Source organism: Gracilinanus agilis, chromosome 1, assembly GCF_016433145.1.
Source record: "Gracilinanus agilis isolate LMUSP501 chromosome 1, AgileGrace, whole genome shotgun sequence".
Classification (NCBI taxonomy): Eukaryota; Metazoa; Chordata; class Mammalia; order Didelphimorphia; family Didelphidae; genus Gracilinanus; species Gracilinanus agilis.
The window spans coordinates 303231140-303252277 of NC_058130.1; the positions used below are offsets into that span (position 1 = coordinate 303231140).

The 21138-nt window shown below is 32.7% G+C and overlaps 1 protein-coding gene across 1 annotated transcript in view; it reads right to left on the bottom strand.

Annotated features, from left to right (window-relative positions):
• The window catches only part of PAM (peptidylglycine alpha-amidating monooxygenase), a 364941-nt gene that overhangs the window by 36670 nt on the left and 307133 nt on the right, over positions 1 to 21138 (bottom strand). The window contains exon 16 of the mRNA XM_044662577.1: positions 12914 to 13043. Coding sequence (XP_044518512.1) covers positions 12914 to 13043 — 130 coding nt within the window. The remainder of the gene's footprint in view (positions 1 to 12913; positions 13044 to 21138) is intronic.

Here is a 21138-nt window from a genome sequence, read left to right on the forward strand (position 1 = left end):
TAGAGGGAATATATTAGATGTCAGGAGATTTGCTGCCTTTCTTACACCATTTTGGGTATCCTGACCATTCCCATCCTTTATCATATTTTAAAATTTGATAATGTGTAGTTAAACCTCAAGTTTGTTTTGGTTCTTATAATTTATCTAAATACTCACATTCAGTCCCCAAACTTGTCTTATAACTGTATAAGTAGAGCGATTATTTTTGTGTTGGATTATATTTTTTATTTATCTTAACTTATTTCCTTACTTATTCAAACATTTCTTAATTCACATTGGAGCTTGTTATTAACTTAAAATTCAGCAATTCCAAAATTTATGACTTGAAAAATTGAAGTTCAAGTCTGATTGTGTACAACAAAGCCCAGACCCAAAATATTCAGATTGTTCTTTACTGAAACTATGCTCAGGGTGAGTAAAATTATTCACAGCTGGTGAAATTAAAAAAAATAATAGGTTAAATACTGAATATCTCTTTTTGGTAATAGGTCTGCTCTTTATTATCTACAACTATAGAGAATGTCTAACACATATTAGTATAGTTTATTATCCAAGTTTGTGATCAGGTGATGCTTTTCAAGTATCAGAACCTTATGCTTTCTCCCTTACAATCCATACATTTTCATCACAATGATCATTAGTTATATTATCTTTATAATAATTCTCCTTTCACCAGCAATTTTATTATAAACCTTCTTGTTCCACTAGCAATGCAGTTATGTGCTTGTTCTTTCTATAACCTTCTACCTTTGTCTATTTTTATCTTTTGTCATATTTATTAATTTGCTGAATTATTTCTAAATGTGGATTATGTATTATGCAAGTCTCCACATGCACTGATTAGAAACACTTGTCTCTGTCGCTATATCTGACATAAGAAAGACATTATAGTGGACCCTAGCTATAAGCATATAATTTTGATATATTACTAGCTCCAGCATCACAAAACACATAATATGCCTAGGATTTTTAAGAAGAATATAGCTTTGGGGAAGAAAAGGGAATGTAACAGGCATGAAATGCTTGTTTAAATTACCTACTATGCCTTTAACAAACTATCAAAAGTGTTTCTATACTTTTGAGCAGGCAGTGTCAAGATATATTTAGCCAATCAATTTCCTGATTGGCCTACCATCCCTAATCCTTTCATTTGGAAGAGGTAGAGCACTGCACAACAGAACATCTGTTCTGCTGTATTCACATAGGGAAAGTAGAAAGAAACGGATTCACATATGCACTCTTTTTTCCACAGAAAGCCATTAATAAAATATATCTTTCCTTCCAGATAGCCAAATGGACAGATTATAAATGATCCTGTAATTCAAAGAAAGCTAACTGGAACAATTCATAAATGGATGCTATGTAATACGATTGATTAAGTGTTGCTATAGCAAACTACTTTTTTTATACTTTATTTCAGTGTTCTAAAGAAGTAATCTTGCATTATATAATGCAGGGAGCCTTTTATTTCTATACACATTTTTAGGACATCATAATACACTTGTGTATTTTACACACTGTCTAATACACTGATAATTTTTGTTTACTTTTAGGAAGAAGTACTCATCTGAAAAGATTGAACTAATCTTTATTGTTCAGAATAGTTATTTATTTTAAAATAACCTTATTTCCAAATAATGATTTTGCATGTTAACAACTAATCAACTGGCTTAGATAAGTTTGAAGATAAATGTCTTGATAAATTCAAATAAAAAGAGAGCAATAGTTTTGAGGTAGAATTGACTTCAGTTTCATCAATCAAAATTGAGGAATATAAAATAAATAATAACAATGAGAAAAATGAAATATGATGTAATTAGAGTAGTTAAGAAGCCAGAGAAAGGTTTTTTTAAGGTGTGATTTTATAAGTGAGGGGTCTATACCCTAGATTTAATGAAAGTAGATTTTTTAAAATCTGAGATAAAATAGTCATGAACACTCAGATATTATAAAAGGGAAAACTGCCAAAACACATTAAAGGGTCTAAAAAAATCCTTATTTACCATTCAAATCAGGAAGCACTCCAATGAGAAGGAAAATAGGAAGATATTTAAAGAAAATAATGTGGTGGCACAAGGAATATTGCTTAGCTCAGATTTTCAAATAATATGTAGAAAAGAGAATGGAAAGCACTCAACCAAAAATGACTACAAAACATTGTCATAAACCTGTAAGAATGTCAGGAAGCCTAAATTCTAGAATGAGTTAAGACTTTCTAAAAAGTGCTAATGAAAAAAGATGGAGGTTTATTTTAAAGGTTTGATTCGGTTCAAGAAGTGTTTATTAAAGTACTCTGCTAGGTGACTGAGATGCAAAGATGAAAAATGACATTCTATTTCCTAAAACTGGTTTATATGTTGATGGGGGGGGCACAATATATACAATAAAGGAGACTATAAGATTATGTTTGGGGGCAAAGAAGAATATTGAAGGAATGGGCTCACTCTAAAGAAAATGGAACTCAACCCCCTATATTGTTTCTGGGAAGCAACATGGTGGGTAGAAAGAGTACTGGCACTAAAGTCAAAACCCTGAATTCAAAGCCTGGGAAAGTCACAAATTGCTTGCATTTGATTCCTTATTGATTACATGAGGATATTTACACTTGTATCACATATCTTACTGGGTTGTCTTGAGTGAAACACTGTAAATCCTGAAGTGCTAAGTGAATCCTGGCAGCTTTTTTATTCGCAGAGAATTATCTTCAAATTGGAAAGTCAAGTTAACAAGCATTTATTAAACACCTATTATATGCCAGGCATTGTCCTAAGTATTAGAACTACAAAAAAAGCCCAAGCAAGACAAAGGAGAAATAGTCTTTGATCTCAAAGTGTTCATAGTCCAGTGGAGAAGACATGCAAACTATGTACAAACAAGATATATGAAGATAAATTAGAGATACTCTCAATGAGTCAGCAGTAGCATCATGGAAGTTTTGGAAAGGTTTCATTGAAGAAGATGAGTCTTTAGCTGAGGCTTAAAGGAGAAGTCAGGAGGCAGAGATAAAGAAAGAGATTTCTAGGCATGAGGGACAGCTAGCGACAACACTCATTTAGAGTTGGAGTGTTGTATGTGAGAAACTGCAGGGAAGGCTATTAAAAAGGAAGGTCAAGAAAGGGGAGAAGATATTAAAAGTATACCTATTCATTTTTAAATGAGTTCAAATTGTAACACCAGATAACTTATATTAACATAGTACAAAAAGCTAACTTCTCACTGTGGAAAGTACTAGTAGGTAATAATCCTCAAAGAATCATTAAAAAGGCAGGGGGAAATGACAGAATATTGGGCATAGAGAAATGTTTCAGTTATTAGGAAAGGGGGAAAGGGTGGATTGGAAAATGAATAGAAGAATGAGCTGGCAAAATTCTAGAAAGGATTTTGAAGTAAATGATTTTCAAGCTCTGAGAAAAGAAATAAGTAATCACTAGGATCAGCTCACTAAAAATGAGGTATGCTAAATTAGCCTCACTTCCTTTTTCACCAATTTACTAGACTGGTAGACAAGGGGAATTCTGTAAACATAAGGCACTGAGATTTCACAAGACATTTGTAAATCTTATAAATATCTTTCTGGACAAGATGGAGACATTGATTAGAATCTGTTTGAACAACTATTCAACAAAGTGTCTTTACTAATGCATTGATATTAGTCTAGACAAAGATCTGTAGTGGTATGTCATAGGGTTTTATCTTTAGCTCTGTACTATTCAATCTTTTAATCAAGGTAGAAAGAAAACTCATTAAATTGGCAGAAAACACAAAGCTAGGAGGAATACCTAATGTTGTGAATGACAATAAGAATTCAACAAGATCTAGAAAAAGCTGATTGAAACCAACAGGGTGATTTTCTCTCCTTTCCTCCACTGCCACTGGTGCCTTGCCATGTAACTATTTGCCTAGTAAGAGCCACAGCATCTGGCAGGGAGCAGAAATGCCTACTGTGCAAACAGATAAGTGGTAGCAACATTCAAAGCAGGAAGCAACTAAAAATTTGTGACCTTTGGCAGGAGAGAAAAAAAAAGCCAACTATGGATTTAAAGGAGAATTAACTTCAGCAGTTGGTAGTTAAACTTAGGAAAACAGCAGAACCAATGAGCCCAGCTGTAACTCAGTCAACTGAAATGCTGTACCCAGAGTGGGGGAGGAGAGCAATATCAGGATACTACAAGAATAATTGCTTAGAAGATGCTTAGAAGTTCTTCCTGAGTTCCTAAAGAGCTCACCTCATAGAAGCATGAGTTGCCTTGTGTAAAAATAAAGGGAGACTATAAAATAATACAGCAATGGATTAAATTATTGATTATAAACTGATTTGATACTCTGCTTCCTGTGCTCGCAAAGTATCTTCAGTTTATATCAGTGAAGTGAAGCTCATAAATGAATTTCTCTTCAGGACCAGGTGCAAGAATGCTAAAGAGACTCTTGTTACAAAAAATATAATATTTATTGAAATATATGAGGATAAAAGGATTTCTACCTCTAAGGAATTCTAACTCTACCAAAATAAAACTCCCTGGTTCCACAAGGAATCGTTTCTCCTGTTTTCACAGGCTACACTAATCTTTCCTGATCTGACTAACCCAAATTTTTGCTATTATAAATAAACTACCACTATTATCCTTATAATTCTTAAGTTCACCTCCAAGTTACAAAAATAACAAAGGCTAGCTGGTTGAGTCTCAACAAGAATCAAGTTAGGACTCTGAGCCTTAACAGACTTAGAGTCCAAACCAAAGATCAGGGTTTTTTTTGGTCTTCTCAGAGTTAAATCAATCAATAAAACAGCAAAAGATAGACAATAGTGTTTCCCAGTTGGAAAAGAAAACACTAAGCTCTTTCAGGTTTTTCCCTCAGACAGTGAGAGAGAGGCAAAGATGTTACCTCCTATAGCCCTAAGAGAGAGTCCCCTGTGTGTGACTCTGCCAACTGCCAGAGACCAACTGCCACTGCTATACCCAGAAAGAGCAACTGTCACAGAAAAACTGTTACAACTGTCAACATTTAAAAATGACACTCTCTCTCAGCTCTGCTTCAAACTCCAATTCTAACTTTTTCACTTCTTATCTCTAAACTAATATAACAATGCTTAATGTCCAATATCTTCCTTATTTTTGGCAACTTGTGTTTTCTACATATATCCCTCAATACTAGTATATTCTAAATTTGTGATCATTCTCATTGATCTTGTATATATTGTATTGTATGTTTGTGTGGTCACAGAGGTAGTAAGCATCAGAGTGGGAATTTGAGCTTAGGTCTCCAGCTTCATAGGCCCTTGCTAGCAACCTTTCCATTGTACCACACTGCCCTCTATGGGAATTAAAGTTCTGCCCTTATACTCAAGCATCAGTTACTTAAAAAATGGCTTATCAAAGCTCAACAGTCAAATAGGTGCCACAGGAGCTAAGGGATTCTCATGTTGCATTAGTATAAGTAAAATCTTCTTAACATAGGAATTAAAAGCATCACTGTCTTATATTATTGTGTTAGTTCTAGGCACCACATTGACAAACTCAAAGCCATCCACTGGAAGGTCATTAAAATGGAAAAGGATCTGGAAATTATCTCAGCAGATTATAAGAATAATTGAGAAAACTAAGAGTATTTAGACTGAAGAAGAATCACATACATATTTTAGATATCTTTAAATATTCTGTGTTTTTATAGATGGAAAAATGATAACCAATTAGTAAAAAATTATATTTTCATTTAATATAAAGAAAAACTTTTAAATAGGAAGCTCTAACAATTCAATAGGCTTTCTTGAATAGCAGTAGTATGTTTTTCTAGATTAGTAGTAGTCTCAGTCATTGGACATTTTGACTATTATCAACAAGGTAAGGATCCAGGACAACTCCAAAGGACTTATGGTGAAAAAGGATATTCACTGCCATAGAAGGAGCAGATGAAATCTGAGACATACCATTCTTCATTTTATTTCCTCTATGAATTTTTTCTCTAGTATAAGTGATATGTGTCTTGTTTTACAACATGATGAAAAGGGATATATGTATTAGATGATATAAATACCACCTATGTATAAGCTTGCTTTCCTGTGCAGGGGAAAATTCTGAGAGAGAGGAAAATTTTTTTTGAAAAGCTTATGCGTTTCCTGCTGAATAGGAAGATTTTGAAAAGAAGTAGGGTTAATGATAATTCAGAAAAGAAGGAAAGAAAAGATCATTGATGAATCATTTAAAACAGAAAAAAGAGAGCAAAAGAAAATGCAGAATGGGACCTGTGCAAGCAAAGCAATGGTGGAACTACCAGGTTAAATTTGAAATATACATGTTTCAAAAGCTGTATGTAATGGAGATTCACAATTTCACATGTGGTCCTCTATTCTCTGTTCTTTGAATATGGAAATGTTCACTTTTTAAAAATACTTATCAAGTTCATGGTAAAAAAAAGAAAAAAGAAACTGGATCACCATTAGGAATATTGTAGATAGGCTACTATATTGGGAGGGAAGGTTGAACTAGATGACAGTGTAGTATAGTAGAAAGTACTATAGTTCTAGGTGGGGAGGCAGCTAGTGGCTCAGTGGATAGGGAGCTAGGTCTGAAGATAGGAGGTCTTGTGTTCAAATCTGACCTCAGATGCTTCCTAGATGTATGACGTTGGGCAAGTCACTTAACCCCAATTGCCTAGCCCTTACTGCTCTTCTGCTTTTGAATCAATACTTTGTATTGATTCTAAGACAGAAGGCAAGAGTTTTAAAAACAAAAATAGAAGGTACTTTAGTTCTGGAGTTAAAAGTTTTTGAGTTCAAATTCTACTCTTGCCCCTAACTACTTGTTTGACTTGGGACAATTCACTCAACCTCCTGAAGCTTCAACTGTAAAATGAGAAGTTTAGTCTATATGATCTTTCATGTTTCTTCTGGACTCAGGGCTATGATTCTATCATGTCTAAGACCTCTTCTAGGTCTAAGATCTTGAGAGAGAGATGGTGAAAAATTATAATAGAGACATTGGACCACCCAGCTTCCTAGATCCTATAAAAGTAAAGAAGTAGTCCATTGGGGAACCAGGTAGATGGGGCTGTTTCTTTAAGATATAATCCCAAACAGCTGTGATTATTTCAAGTAAAGGACCCAGGAACAGCTGTTCCCGTGGAAAGATCTCTCTAATCCCTGCTGGGAGGCATTTAAACTTTAAAGAGCCATAGCTGCCGTGCTGTACTAATGCTCTGCAAATAAAAGGTTTCTTTAAAATTTCATGACACCCTGCTGGAACTAGCAGTTTCTACCTTCATTGGGGAAGCTATTTAAAATAGCCACTTTAGAGGAAAGGGATGAAGGAGAAGGAAATACTAGTTAAATGAAGAAACATTTTGATGAGCATATTTAAAATGTTACTGCCACACTGGCATGGTATCATCTGGCAGAGGGATAAGGGAGAGGCTGGACTAGTAGTTATATGAAATATGTTAAATTGAGCTTTGGCCAGGATCACTGGGAAGCATTACCAACTATAAACATGTATTGATCCTTCAAAAGTTTTGTGATTCACTCCTCGTTGTAACAGCATTCATTAGATTTAAATTAGAAAAAACTCCTGGGCTCAGGGCACCTATAATTTAAAAGTCAGAAAGCCAGTATGGGAAAGATTACATAGGAAAGTTATATGAGATTTTATTCAATGTACTTAAATGGTTATGGCCTGGGGAATTCAATTTCTACTCCATATTCAAGTATTTGTATTTGCAAATATACTACCAGTATCTTACCACCATAGGTATTCACTTCATTCATTAGAGAAGTTGACCATTCCAAGAGTAATGTCTTCACTTCACTGAAGGAAGGGAATGGTAATCATGTAAATGTTGTTTATCTTCTCATACATCACACTGATAGGCAACATGACTGGACACATGGAACCCATGCCTAGCACAAAACAAACACTTAACAAATGCTTAATGACTGACATGTGAGTATAAAATCTTGAGTTTGTAGCTCATGAAAAAAGAAAACAAATGCAATAATAATTCCCTTAGGCTTCTCTGAAAGAATAAGATGACATATTGTGGAGAAGTTGAGAATTGTGCTTTAAAAGATTTTTTTCCCATAGTAGAGGACAAATAAAAGGAAACCAAAAGGAGACAGAAATAATAAACAGTACAACCTCTGAAAGCCCATGAAAGATAAAGAGGTTATTGTACAAAAAAGTAATTAGCAAATGAGTTTGCTTTCAGATAATGTTTGTATTTAGAAAATAAATCTTCAGATGATGACACCATTAGGTTAAATAGACCAGTTATTTGGATTCCTATATGCCAGCACCAAAACTAGACTCCATCTACAAATGATGTCTCGATTCCTAAATAAAGAGACTTTATTTGTCTTGAATCAACATTTATGCTATGTAGTTCAGCAGAGAGAATAAGATTTGAAGTAAGGAAATGAATCAGTATCTTAGTTCTACCACTTAATATTTGTGTGATCCTCAGCTAGTAACATAATCTCTATAAATATTTTAATAAAATGAAAATAATAATAAAGATATGAAGATGCTTTATAAATTATAAAATACTATAAAATATGGAATATGACCTATAAGTGCATATTTTTGTTATTAGTATTTCTCTATTGAACACTAGTGACTTAGAAGTTGTAGAAGAGACGTTGGTGCAAAAGGCTTTGGTAGGACCTATCTTACTATATGGGCCTGGCAACAAACTTTTAATTATTTAGGGACCAGCTTGGCTAAATCTGGAGGGACTTCTCACCAAAAGACTAGTTACAGTGTAATGATTACTTTGGTTATAGTAACTCTTAAAAGATCATTTTCAAGTCTGTATTCATAAAAGAAATATCCATGAAATATACTGATGAAAATAATGGTCACTTAAGAGAGCTGAAGTGTTGTTATTATTTTCACAGAAGCCATTTTATATTTGATGGTTCTCATTCTGAAAAGTAGTACCTACTCACTTAGGGTGACCTTTGTGTTCTACTTTAAAAATGTCAGGTCCTTAGTGTTTCCTTAAAAAAAAAAAACAACCAGGACATAAGATAGAAAACTGCACTTTTAGCTTTAGTCATAGTTGGGAATGGTGGTGTGATTTTCCTGTCATACAAAATATGACTAGAAATCCATTGAGAAGAAAGATATAGACAGCTTCATCAAAGTGGAGAAAATATAAAATCATGTACTAATGGGTTACTTTTAAATGCATTTATTAAAAAATATCATTAGGTCCTTAAAAATGAACAGAAACATATGAAGAAAAATATTGTATTGAATTGTCTGCTTTGAAATGGGAAATGCTCTTGTTTCCAGGCTTCAAAATTAAAAAAACATAAGAGGCAACTGACCAATAGTAAAGCTGCAAATCTGTTTTGAAAGGGCATGGGGAAGATACATACACACGCACAGAGGAGAATTTAGGAAAAGCTTCTATCAATATCCTTTCAAATTAATGACCCATCAGTGAAACTTAACATAGAACTTGACCCTCCCAAAATAGTCTACCAATATAAATAAAAGAAGAAAGATTTTTCTAGAATAATTGGGAAGATAATATAAAAGTTTATCTGTTAAGACTGGTTCTTATAGAATTGTATAAAGTATCTTAGAATGAGTCACTGTATTGATTATTGATTAAAATTCAAAGTATGCTAAAGTTCAGAGCAGCTTTTAAAAATTGCTTACAAGTTGTTTTCTTTTTTCTTAAACAAAGATGAAAGATTTGAAGAAGGAGAGAGAGTGTCCTCCTCACAGATGATGTAGCAACTGAGGATGGAATCTTGGAGGAAGCATACATTACAAGAAACAGAAACAAGAAGGGAATACATTCTCAGCTTGGGTAAGGCTTTATGGCAATATATGGATATAGGATACTGAATGTCAGATTCAAGGAAAGGCTAGTATTCCACTTTGGCTAGAATGTAACTTTCTTAAGACCAATGGTAAGAGAGAAGATATGAAAGGTCGATTTAAGCCAGAGGAAAATAAGGGAGAGTTTTACATTTAAGGCTAAGATATTGCCCTGCTCAAATCTCATGTAACCCTTTATTTGTACTTTGTTAATAAATCTATGTTTTATTTTATATTATAGTTATTTATATGTATATATCATATTTCACTTAGATAATAAGTTCTATGAAACCACTATGTTTAATAAGTCTTGAACAGCAAGTAGTTTAATAAATGTTCACTGAAATGATTTTAACTTCCAGGAGTACTACTCATGGTCAAATATACTGCTCTGGAGAAATGATTAAAACTGACCAGTGTGCCCAAAAGACATAAGCAGAATGATTTGAAAATAGTATTGTGGCCACCCACTGAAGCAAACACTTGACTCATCTAATAATTATGATATATTATTACTATAAAAATAGTAATTTAATCAGATTAACTTGCTTTATATACAAAATGGAGTTCTGGTTATTAAAAAGAAAACTATTGTATTTCTTTAACAAGAGATCAACACAGACCCCTCTAAAACCCAATAAGCATAAAATTAACTTTAGGTAAGAATACTACAAACTAAAATATAACAGAACTTTATTGACTTTGCATTAAATCTATAAATTAGTTCAAATGGCATTATCATTTTCACTACATTGATGCAACTGATCATGGACAGTGGATTGAAGTTCTTGAAGTTACTTTATAGTTAATGTATATATGTATGTGTGTACATAATATATATACATATATGTTAATGCCCAAGAAGTGATATATTATGTCATTATAGTAGATGGTATTTCATTTAGATAATTTATTCAATGATAATGAAAATGCTGATCTTTAGAGTGAATTTATCTCACATCTCAGCATTTTAATTTCCACCTTTTTGATTATAGAGATTATTAAATTTTCTATATATGCCATTATACATCATCAGATTGAGATGTTTTAATTTCTTCTTTCCAATCAACAAAGAAGAGAGTACTGAATTTCTACACCTTTTAGTCAATCATATCATTAAAACAATAAGACTTGCTATAGAAAATTATTTGCAGAAAGCTGCCCAGTCCCTTTTCGTATTCAAGACTACTTTTGATAATGTGTAAACGATTCTCGTAAAGATACTACAATGATGATAGAATAGATATATGATCAGAAATTAACTGGTGTTCACTCAGTAGTCCATTATTTTTTCCATTCTTTTAGTATCTTCATCTCATTCTGATCTCTTATATAATGAGAGAATGTTTTCAATGATTTAGGGTTTGAAAACTTGAAAGACTTTAATTTCCAGAATAGACTTCATCATTGTGTATTTGTTCTCTCCAAGATTTCATTTCAAATGTCATTTTTATTTCTTTGTACAGAATATCGGAGATGAGCTCTTAAGAATACAACTCTGGTAGTGTTACTGTTACTGATGGTGAAAGTAGATTTTTATAGAACTGCTAACCCACCTATTCCTTTCTGATCAGTAGCACAAAATACAACTTTTATAGCTCTTCCAAAAGGGAGTCTCTCAAGGTAAAATCATACAGGATTCCTTGCCTTGGTAAATGCAATCACAGAATTAACTTTTTCAAATGACTCCTTGGTTACTAGCATCAATAGAAATCTAAAAGAGGGAGAAAATCTAAAAAGAAATTTAGAAGAGCTCACCTCCTTTGTTATGAATGATATTCTGAGCAATGAATCTGGAAGAGGGAATATAAAATCTTCATGTTTCTGTTTATGGAAGATATTGCACGGAGGGCACAAAGCTTTAGAATGTTACAAGACTTCCTCAGTGACAGTTTTGATTACTAAAAAGAGACTGGCAAAATAACCCAAAAGAGGGGAAACTTTATGGATGAAAAATGTCTTTAGTACAAATTATGACATGTAGTTGAATGGCCAATTCACTTATTTACTACATCAGTAGCTATATCTAGGATCGATAATGGAGGAAGATAACAAACTGGAACCAGAATTGAAAATTAGGATTAGAGTAGGTTAAATTGCTCCTGGTAAATTATGCAATGCTTTCAAGGATCCTAATATTTTCCTCAGTACAAACACCCTCATGTGTATTTGTGTTTTATCTTGTTTTACCACAAATATCTTTTATGTAATGCCATATATCTGTGAATCTGCTAAAAATGTGAATACTACAATCTCACATAGATTCAAAGGAGAGATACATAGGGAGAGCAAGTGGGATGCAAGATATTTCTAGCAGTGACCTATATGTAAGAAATGGTGTATGGGATAACATCAAGGAAATATATGATCTGAAAAGGCTATTCACACAGTGAATGATAGATATCCTGATTTCTCTGACTGGAACATAAGACATCTAAAGGAAGGCCTTTAGCCTTCTGAGTAGAACATTTCTGAAGATTTTGTGAGACAGAATGAAAAGTTATGGATGGATCAAAGTAACCCTGGCAGCAATGGAAAGAATATTCATATTGATGAGATCCATTGAATTATTGAATTATCTTTATCAATGCTTATTCCTTTAAGTTTTTTTCTTGTTTATTTCTACAGCTATCACTTCTAAAACTTTGTCAGTAGTCTATTACCTTGCTCTTCACTTGTTTATAGTCAGAATGCCTCTGTTTTCCCACTGGATAAAAAATTGAAACTTGATTTCAAATAAATGTTTTTCTATTTTGATAAATATTTCCTTACTTTCTATTAAAAGATAGATAATAATTTTTTTATTACCACTACACACAGAGTTGTGTCAAACTTCTTATTACCAACCTGGGCAACAAGGAGTCATGTTATATATATAAATGGTAGTTATTGTTGTTATTATTATTCACTGCACCACCTTGTTTCCAGATATACTGATCAGATATAATCTTACCTTGAAAATAAAAGTGAAATGAAAATAAAGGACAGGAAAATTTGTTAACTGTTCTCACCAACTCATGCAAATTTTAAGGAAAATGATAAAGACAATTTTCCTTTCAATTCACCCCACGAAAAGATATTTTACTTACTTTCCATCCCAAACGTGATCACCTCTATGGAAAATAACCAGGTTGCTATTGGAGTCAAGGGCCACTCCAGAAACCTGCCCTGGTAGGAGGTATACGCCAGGCCAGTCCAGTGCCTCTTCTACATGGAAATCTAAAAAAATAAATGAATATATTTGACACAGAAAATGAAGTTACTAGGAAGCCATAAGTGTTTGTCATGATTGTATGAGCAACATAATTTTTGTTACATGCAATAATATCACTAGATGCATGGAAACTCAAAAAAATCAGGCAATATAATTTTATTAACTTAAAAATGTTTTATTTATGTTTTGTTTTCTACATTTCCAGTTCCCAGAATCCCTCATAAAACCCTCCCTTAAACAAAGAAAAATAGTTAAAACAAATAATCACAGCAACTGCACCTGATAATATATGCAACATTCCATACCTGGAGTCCATCACTTCTCTACTGAGAGGAGGGAAGTGTGTATCACTGGTCCTCCAGCCGCAAGATTGGCCATTACATTTAATCAAGGAGCATACTTCTTGATAAAATGCAACTCATGCACAAGCCAATGGCATCCTGAACTCCAACAGAGGGAATGTGATAAAGTGGACAGTGTTGGACTTGGAATGAGAAATACATGTGTTTGAATCCCATTTCTGACACTTACTAGCTGTATGACCATGAGCAAGTCGAGTAACCTCTCTGAGCCTCATCTGTAAAATGGGGATAAGAGCATCTGTAGTATTTACCTCACAAGTTTATTGTGAGGCTCAACTGAGTTATCATATGTAAAGTGCTTCATAAACTTTAAAGTGCAAAAAAAGTGTATTACATACAATATACAACATAACTCCCTTCCTTTTCATAAAATACATATATAACCTGGCTCTCCTTGAGATATTGAAGACCAAGTTTTAGTCAGCTCCCCTTTTGACATTTTAAATTGGCCTCATTCTATAATATGAAATTTGTCTGAAATAATTTAATATAGAATTTTCTGGAATTCAGTTCCTCAAATTATCATATCAAATGTGCCTTAAAAATCTGATGAAAAAAATCTGAACTGCAGGCATGGCTGCTTATTAACTTGATTGTCTGATGCTTGTGAATTATAAACAAGAAATTACTCACTGATTATCCATTGTACTAGTCTTATTTCTATTTGGTAATTACTATAAGATTGGTGGTAGAGGTGCTCTCCTTAGTTTTCATCATCTTCTCCAGCAGAAGAATTAATGGGACAGAAAGTATTAAACTCTCTGTAAAATTATAACACTTTCTCTAAACTGAAGTGAAAAATAATTTATTAGACAATTACTGAGCATCTATGCAAATTGGTGAAAAGGATAGAAAAAGTCTGTGATCTATCGACAATCATCAAATCTCAATTGAACTAATCATTTCTATAGCTTTCCTCACAAAACATGTGACATAGATATATGCCACATATATAGAAGACTTAGAAGATATAGAAAAGAACAAAAATTGAACATCATTTGTCCTATTCATCCTCTGGGATATATGACAAAATGCCATAAGTATTTAATATCTAATAAAACAGGGTTTAATAACTTTTAGAAAAGATAATATATTGATAGTGAATTTTCACAAAAACTGACAATAATTATCAAAAACTATAGGGAATCTCACTGAATGAGAAACAGTTTTTATAGACACAGGGTTTCATTTCTGGATGAATGCAGAAGCAACTTCTCATATATGGCATGAATGAAGGAAAAGTTTACTTGCTTTTATGATATTAAGAGGAAGAATTACCTAAAATAAGTAATTTTAAAAATCTCTTCATTATCTAGACAAAAATTCTGAACTTAATGGTATGATGGTTTAGTGAGCAGAAATATCTTCTGTCACAAATATATTAATTGCAGTTACTATTCTCACTATCATTGCCTGGCTCTGTTGACTCAGGATTAAAAATGAGAGGCAGAAGAAAGACTGGTACATTTCTTGTCAGAGTAGCTCAGTTCCAATCCTGGCTCTGCTGCTTACTACTTGTATAACCTGGAATAAATTACTTAGTCTTGCTATACCTCAGTTCCTCACCAATAAAACATGGGGTTGTCCTAGATGGCTTTAAGTCTTTTTCAAACTCTAATCATGTAATTCTTTGACGTTATGTCATACAACCAGTTTTCCAAGTATTCAGATAGGTTGGGTAGGTCATCATATGGGTATGGAGAGTTTCTTGCTGAAGTATTTCTCCTATTTCACTATGTTTATCCTTATCAAAAGTAAGTCACAATTAATAAAGTTTCATTGCACTTTATTCTTTTACTAAATGAAATTTCAAAGTGAAAAACTTCTGATCTCACTTCAAATTTGTAACATGGAAACTAGGGAAAGTTCAAAATTGAATATTATTTTAGACAGTAAAAACACCTGATATTTATATCATATAAGGGTTTGCAAAATGATGTATGTACATTATTTCTCTTAATTTCATTACCCCCAAAGTTATCTGATGCAAGTAATATTATTATTCCAGGTCAAGAAAGAAGACTTGTACTGGAAGGTCCTGCATTATACAACATTTCTTCCACATGAATTTGGGCAAATAATCACATGTCTGCATGTCAGTTTACCTGATTCCTGTCCATTACCTGAATCATTTATATAAGTCCAGCTTAATGTTTGCAAAGCAACCTGAATTTGAGAGAATCTCAGTGAGAATACTATTAGAAAATCAAAGCAAACGTAAAGAAGTAATTATTGCTAGAAAGTTTGTTAGAAACGCCTGCAATTTAAAATAACTGTGACAACACAACACACCCACCACTTCAAAGATATTTTTCCTACTGTGGCATAATTGACACATTTTATAATGAATAATTTGTATAGCTCTCAGGAGAAACCTTGCATCAGTCATAGAGGGAAAGTCTAGTTTTTATAGTTCATAATATTAATTTAAAAGTTTTTAAATTTTTTTATAAAAATTAGGGACAGATAAAATTTCATGCTATATCTCAAAAAGATTATTGGACATATACAACAGATGAAGAAAATGATTTAAAGAAACAATACCAGCTTTTCAGTATAATTATTTGCAACCCTTTAGAAGGGCAATCATTTCCCTAAAAAACAATAAAATCTCCTTTTAAAGACAGAACTCTCACTTACATTTCATATTGAATGACTTTCTTTCTAGACTCAAATTTGGGAAAAGTCCATAAAATCAAAATAAATTATAATTTCTTACAAATTATATTTACAAATTTTTTCTCCAGTGAAGTAAGTATGCTTCATTTTAGTAAGAGACTATGATATTTTTCAGAAGTCATAGTAATTACTATAATGAAACAAAACAAATATTTATAGATGAAACAAGAAGAAATTTAAGTTTTGTTATATGTTTAAGAAAGAAAGGGGGCTATGACAATTTAGAATCATGAAACATCTAAATTTCTTTTTTTTTATTTAATCCTACTTGAATTTTTATTTAATTTCAAATACCGAACACTAATATTGTATGTGTTTATTCTATTAATAAAGAAAAACTAGAAAGTTTACCATTGATTGTGATTTGGGGCTTAGAGAGTTGAAAAGATCAGGAACATCATTTTCAAAAGATAGAAATTTGGTTCAATGGGAGACTTTATTTTACATTATTTAGAGTCTTACATGTCAACAGAAATCACCTTGAAAAATCATATCTGAGGCAAGGACAAGTAAGATCAAGGTAGTGTTAAAATATCATAGCCAATAGATCAGAGGGAAAATTGCTCAAAAAGTAAGGTGAAATAAAAAAAATGTGCATCTGTGATGAGAATAGTAGAACTTAAATATAGGCAAACTTTGTGTTTGCTTATCAAATGTGATAGACATAAATGTAATAATATATTTTAATAACAAGGGAAATTTAATATATGCTGAACCAGCCAACTACACATAAGCTAAAATTAGTCTTCTTTCTAGTCTTCTATACAGTCCTATGGTCTTCTATGTATTTCCTTTTACATAAACTAATTCCTTTGAAAAGGAAAATGTATTACAACTAGAATCAGAGCAATTAAAGATTTTATTTCTGCAGTATTCAAGTAATGTCATGTAAATATAAAGGAAGTTTTAAATGAAGAATTTTAACCACATAAAATTGGGAATAACATATTTTCATTTGCTTCTTAAGTCCATAAATTTGAATATTTTTCATATTGCATGCATATACAAAATGCATGACAATCCATGAAAATCATATAGATTTAGGGCCATAAAATATAACGATGATCTGACTAATATAAAAATATGTTTTGCATAACTTCATATGTATGAGTATCATATTTTTCACCTCAATGAGTAGGAGAGGGGAATAGGGGAAGGGAGAGAATTTAGAACTGAAAATTAAGGTGAAAACTAAAAAATTTATAGTGAATTTGATAGTTTGCTGCCATGATTTAAAATACCAATCATTATTTTTAATCTTTGTTAGTTTGAAATAAATTGGTTAAAATCATTTTTCATAAAATTACTGTGTTATGGGAAAACTCATAAATTATTTAAAAAAAATTTAAAACCCTTACCTTCCATCTCAGAATCAAAACTGGGTATTGGTTCCAAGACAGAAGGTGGTCAGGGCTAGGCAATGGAAGATAAATGACTTGCCCAGGGTCACACAGCTAGGAAGTATCTGAGGTCAGATTTGAACCAAGGACCTCCCATCTCTGGGCCTGGCTTTCAATCCACTGAGCCACCTAGCTGCCCTCAAATTATTAAATTTTTAAAGGATTCTGTTTCCCATAAAGTCTTACACTGATGATATATTATTTAATGGTTCTTACCTGAGGTTCAAAAAGACTAAACTAATTAATACAACAGATACATTGCTAGAATGCTTCCAAGTATGGTCCTGGTAACAGATTATTCCTGTTTCTTGGGGTTTGCTATATAATTATGAAGAGGTTCATCATTTGTAGACTAGCCACTTAGTGATGGATACTTTGGTAATCCAATATATGTAATGGAGAAAAAACACAAAATGGCCCTAGGTTCTCTAAGATTCTGTTCTAACCTTGGCAGCAATGATGGTAGAGTTGCAGAAAAGGTTCAGAGGAGATAAAAATCACATAGTCTTTAGGCCATCTATGAATACTGACAGATGTTTTTACTCTAAACATGAGATTCTTGTCAAATGGAAGTTTTATTAGAGGAATTGAATTGTGCCACATAAATCAAACTAGAGGACAAAAAGAAACTAGGTGGAAGAATGGATCACAGGTTGTTTTTAGAGGGCTAAATAAAAGAACTGGAAAGCTGATTTGCCCATAAATCTAAAATCAACAAGCAACATCATTTCATGTGATCTTTGGTCATATTACAGTGCAAGATATTTTCACGATAAATATTTGCAAAAAAATCTAACATGTAAATGATTGCTTCATTGATGCCAGTATCTACTGTAGAGGAAGAAGAAGTAAAGGAATTTTATCAAGAACTTAATAAAGCATTCCAACTGAAATGAATATATATACTAAAACTCTGTAATTTTAATGCAAAGGTGAGGATAGTCAAAGATTGTGAAAAATATTCTGAAAATATGGTTTAAGGAAGAAATGAGAAAGTTTAAAGACTTGTGAACTTAACAGAGTCCCAGTTCTCAAATATATACAAACACATATGTGTGTAACTTTAAGAATACTGATCACCAAAAAACATTACATCATTAAATTGAAACTATATTTTAATAGGAAATGACGTTATTGATATGGTAATTATTCTTGAAACATCTGTATGTATACAGCCAGATCATTTATTTATTAGAGGAAAGAACTAAATCAATTCAAGGTGGAAAATAAATATGATATTTAATGAAAGCAACCCCAATATGACCTAATAAAATTATTGAAATGCCTCTTCCCCTCACTGAGGAAAATTATAACTATTTCCTACTTAAGTTTAACCTGGGTAAATCAATTACCATTATAAAAAGTTCACAATTAAAAAATTCCTTAGAAAACACTAATCAACTTGTCAACAAGCAAAAAAGGCATCCATTGACAACATATGTATGAGATGCAAACTTACTTATAAAATTTTTTAGTGAAGGATAGTAAATGATTATAAGCAGAATTGCCTCAAAAAAAAAAAAGAAAGTCAGTAGAGGAAAAACAAGTTCATAAAAGGCAAGAGATATGATTAGACAAAGTCATTTCAAAGATAAAAGTGGAAAAACAACAAATAGACAACATTTGGAAATGGTCTGAAAAGATTTTTTTAAATAATGAATGTTTTTCACTAACTAGGACAGTGGACATGACATTTTGTACTCTATTATCACAGTCCCAGATGTGGTTCTGGAGGAAGTAGAGATGCCACTAAAAAAGAAAACAAGGATGGGAAAAGCAGCTACAAAAACACACATAAACAGAGGGGATATCTGTGCCGAAAGTGACACAATTTTAGGGCACTAAGCAATTGGTTATTTAAGTATCTTAAGGAAGAGAAAATAATAAGGGAATAAAAAGAATCCCTCAGACTGTATATTACCAAAAAAGGAAACTGAGAATATCAGTTACTATTGATCTAATACCTACTTCCCAGATATACTCTGTTTTTGTGAGTACAAATCTACATACTCAATGAAAGCATCTTTGATGAGAATTGGCAAGTTTTTGCAAGCCATTTTCTTCAGCTTTACAAATACAAGTTGGCTAAAAGGTATAGAGGATATAAGATACAACTATCTTTAACGCTGACGATTTTTAAAAAATTGATTTGGTAATCCAAAAGACAGCTTTAAAGGCTATTCAGTAGCAAAATGTCTTCTTTTTTAATGTGAAAATTATACAAGATTCCTTAAAAAGTATAACATTATTTTGTTTGATAATTCTTTGATTGATATAAAACAGAGTGACATCCTTGCCAAAGATGTTCACTACTGTCATAGAAGATATTCTTCATGGAATTCAAATCAAGGAGAGATTCTTTATACATTTAGTGAGATCCTCTCTTCTGGTGACAATGGTCTAATTGCATCAATTCCCCTCCAAATTGTAATATGTTCTGAATGATATTCATAATCATTCATAATTATTTGTTCCAACTTCCCAAGATGGGAATGACAAATGTAAGTAGATTTTCTATTATCCAGATTATTATATGCAGTCATGTTTAAAACTTATGTACTAATTACCTTTGGAGACTATAATGGCTTATTTGTTGATTCTCTAGAAACAAAGGTCATATTTTAATATCAATATTGTCCTAATCATATTGTATAGCTGTGAGGCATTGGAACTACTGTCCTCCAAAAAACTAGAGTTGAAGATCATCCAAAAGGCCATGGCCAGTTGCACAGTGGACATGAGCAGGGGGTGACACACTATAATTAAGGAATCGTGCAAATGAAGAGATATAAAAGATGTATATCCAATTTTCTACCAAAATGAATGACCAAAAAAGATGGATTGCTGATGGAATGAATGTGAGGGACAGCCCTCATGGTCAACTGGCATCATCACCAGGTAAAGAAAACATGAGGAAGCCCTTCAGCATTATGAGTAGATTGACTGCAACAAACTTATGGGAGGACATGAAGAGATACAAAATATGGGTGAGAGTGTATGGATTACAATCTTTGTTGTTGGAAAGAATACCCAGATTGATGAGATCACTGATCCTTGGAGACTATTGGCATATTAGTTCAGCACTGTATCTTTGGCTAGCATACAGGAAATCCCTTTCTTCTTTATGAAACCTTTGTCAGTGAGGATAAAAGTCTGAAAGGAAAGAGTACCTGCAAAAATGAGAAAATTTGGCTCCACCTTCTGTGGAGGTCAGCATGGCCATCAGAATTAGAAAGAAGAGCAAAGTTGCAATTATCACCATTTTCAAGGAAGCAGAGATTACACTTACTGTTTCAGTGGCTTTCTAATTTATATTCCTTGGCAAATCTAGGGCAGATTTTTCTAGTATTGACTTTCAGATAACACTATGAACTGGGGACTCCTGGATTGCAGCATGGCCTTGTATTGCAGATCTGATCTTTACTATGTCAGGTCTATGTATACAGTACTCATGTAAGATCTTACAAAAGTATGTTTTTTATAGAGGCAGAAAAGCAGAGTGCATAGAGGGCCTGGGTTCAAGTTCTGTCTGTGACACATATCTGCTGTGTAAATAGGGGCATGTTACTTAACCTATCAGTGCTCAAGCAACTTTTTATGAAAACAAAAAAACTGTGAGTTAAAACTACTGACAGACAGGGGGCTTCCATACCAGGAGA